A 2,989-nucleotide genomic window follows, 5' to 3' on the forward strand; every position below is an offset into this window, starting at 1 on the left:
TCCCAGTGTCCCAGTGTCCCAGTGTCCCAGTGTCCAGTGACAGGGTCTGTCCCCATCCCAGTGCCACATCTGTCCTCATCCCGGTGTCCCCATGCCCAGTGACACACGTGTCCCCATCCCATGTCCCCACGTCCAGGCACACACGTGTCCCCATCCCGATGTCCCCGTGTCCAGTGACAGGTCTATCCCAACCCAATGTCCAGTGACAGGTCTGTCCCCATCCCAGTGCTCCCAGTATCCAGTGACAGGTCTGTCCCCATCCCAATGTCCAGTGACAGGTTTGTCCCCATCCTGTGTCCAGGGACAGGTCTGTCCCCATCCCAGTGCTCCCAGTATTCAGTGACAGGGTCTGACCCCACCCCGATGTCCCCACGCCCAGTGACAGGTTTGTCCCCATCCCATGCCCAGTGCCACACGTGTCCCCATCCCATGGCCACATGTCCAGTCACACATGTGTCCCCATCCTGGTGTCCTGGTGTCCAGTGACAAGTGTGTCCCCATCCTGACATCCCCATGTCTAGTGCCACATCTGTCCCCATCCCAGTATCCCAGTGTCCAGTGACACGTGTCCCCTTCCCATGTCCTCATGTCCAGTGCCACATCTGTCCCCGCCCTGTGTCCCCCATGTCCAGTGTGCACATCTGTCCCCACCCCATGTCCCTCCGTGTCCCCCCCCAGCCCCGTCGAGCACAACGAGCAGTGGGGGGGGACAGAGGGACAGAGGGACAGAGGACGAACCAACTCGTGACAGACGTGACCCCAAAGCGGAGACAGGAGGGAGGGGACACACAGCTGGACCCCGGGGTGGGGGACAGGCCAGCACGGGGGGCCGGGGCTGCCCCAGCTCCCCCATGACCCCTCCCCGGGGTGGGGGGTCCCTCGGTGCCAGCAAGGGGGGGGACAGACCCCTGGGCTCTGGGCAGGGGGGCGGGGCAGGGGCGGGGCCGGGGGGTCCCCAGAGCCCCCCATGTCCCCGGGGTGTCCCCGGGGTGTCCCCGGGGTGTCCCCGGGCCGCACACTCACTGTAGGTCGGCGGCACTGTCAATTTTCAGGAAGTCCTGTTTGGCTCTGAGCAAAATGTCGGGCTCAAGTCTGGCGGGGGAGGGGAGGGGGGACACAGAGACGGGGGGGGGCCGGGGAGAGAAAACACCCCGTTAATGCCACAAACCCCCCGAGAGCACACACGGAACCCGGCCAGGAGCTCACGGGGAGGGAGGGGACACCAGCGACACACCCACGGGGAGGGGACACAGCGCGGAGCACCCACCCCCGCGGGGACATCACCCCCGACCCCCCGGGCCGGGACCCCCGCGCTCACTTGACGTCCTGGCTGATCTGGCGCTCCAGGCGCTGCCGCCGCTCCTCCAGCTGCTCGATCGGGCTCTCCTCGGGGAACTCGTACGGCGCCGTCCGCATCTCGTTCTCTGCCAGCGAGCGGCAGAACAGCTCCTGGGGACAGCACTGTCACCAGGGGGACAGGGACAGGGACAGCACAGCCCCTGGGGACAGCACTGTCACCAGGGGGACAGGGACAGCCCTACCAGGGCCAGAAGAGCTCTTGGGGACACCAATGTCACCAAGGAGCTTGGACAGCCCGGCTAGGGGCACTGCCAGGGCCAGAACAGCTCCTGGGGACAGCCCTGTCACCACGGGGAGAGGGACAGCACAGATCCTGGGGACAGCACTGTCACCAAGGGGGACAGGGACAGCCCTGCCAAGGCCAGCACGGCTCCAGGGGACAGCCCTGTCACCAGCTGTCACTGCCATCCCTGCCACGAGCTGTGCCAGTGCCAGCACAGCTCCTGGGGACACCCCTGCCACGAGCTGTGCCAGGCTCGTCCCTGCCACGAGCTGTGCCCAGTCTCAGCCCTGCCAGGCCCATCCCTGCCATGAGCTGTGCCCAGTCTCAGCCCTGCCATGAGCTGTGCCGAGCCCATCCCTGCTATGAGCTGTGCCCGGTCTCAGCACCCGGAGCCAGGCTGGGAAGGTTCCCTGGAAAGGGGGAGGCAGGAAGGGTGGGGGAGGTGTGGGGGGAGGTGTGGGGGGAGGAAGGACGGAGGGGAGACCCCCCCGTGCCGTGGGGGGCAGCGCCAGGACCCACCTCAGCGATCTCCTTGTATTTGCCGTCCATGGAAGTCCTCAGATCCACCGGGAAGTGCTTCAGGAGGTGGGGGGTCCCGGGCAGGGACCGGGCCGACTGCAGGGGCCGCGCTGCCGACCCCCCCCGCAGTTCTGCAGAGAGGGGGGGGCTCAGCCGGGGGGGCAGGACCCCCCCCCCGGGCTGGGGGGGCTCCTCGGCCCCTCCCCCCCGGCACGGACCGGGATGTGCTTCCCAAGGGGGGGAGGGGGAAACTGAGCTCCAGGGCAGGAGGGACCCCCCCGAGACCCCCCCCGGGGAAATGGAGCTCCAGGGCAGAAGGGACCCCCACTCTGCCCCCCCCTCCCCGGGCATTGGGGGCTGCTGGAGCCCTGTGGGGTGGGAAGGAGCAGCAGTGAGGGAGGGGCTTGGGATGGGGGCAGGAGCCCCGCGGGAGGGGGGGGGCACTACCCTGGGGTACTCCCACTGCCCCCCTCCCCCCCTTCACCTTCCCCACCCTTCCCACTATGGGGGGGCACCCCCAAACTGCTTTGGGCACCCCCAACCCCCCCTCAGCACCCCCTGCTCCCACCGGGCTGGGGGGGTGCCCAGGGACCACCCCCCGTGTGCCAACACCCCCCTGTGCACCCCTCAAACCCACCCCAGACCCCTCCCGGTGGGCACTGGAAATCAGGCCCTACTGGTTAAACTGGGGCCACCAATAAGACCCCCCCCCCGTACAGCCTGGGGGGGATCCCCCAAAGGACCCTCTCCCCCCGTTTGGGTCCTGGCATCACCGCCACGGGAGGGGGTGGAGAGACTCCCCCCGGGGAGTCTGGGGGGCTGGGGAGACTCCCCCCGGTGTCACCCAGTGCGGGGCTTGTGCCACCCGGGGATGGCACTGCTGTCCCT

At 68.4% G+C, this 2,989-nt stretch overlaps 1 protein-coding gene across 1 annotated transcript in view; it reads right to left on the reverse strand.

Moving 5' to 3' along the window:
* The window catches only part of AMPD2 (adenosine monophosphate deaminase 2), a 20,848-nt gene that overhangs the window by 16,081 nt on the left and 1,778 nt on the right, over window positions 1-2,989 (reverse strand). The window contains exons 2-4 of the mRNA XM_017839434.1: window positions 2,102-2,232; window positions 1,319-1,449; window positions 1,024-1,092 (exon numbers count right to left, since the gene is read on the reverse strand). Of these exons, the coding sequence (XP_017694923.1) occupies window positions 1,024-1,092; window positions 1,319-1,449; window positions 2,102-2,232 (331 nt within the window). The remainder of the gene's footprint in view (window positions 1-1,023; window positions 1,093-1,318; window positions 1,450-2,101; window positions 2,233-2,989) is intronic.

Source organism: Lepidothrix coronata, unplaced genomic scaffold (genome assembly GCF_001604755.1).
Source record: "Lepidothrix coronata isolate B3197 unplaced genomic scaffold, Lepidothrix_coronata-1.0 Scaffold413, whole genome shotgun sequence".
NCBI lineage: Eukaryota > Metazoa > Chordata > Aves > Passeriformes > Pipridae > Lepidothrix > Lepidothrix coronata.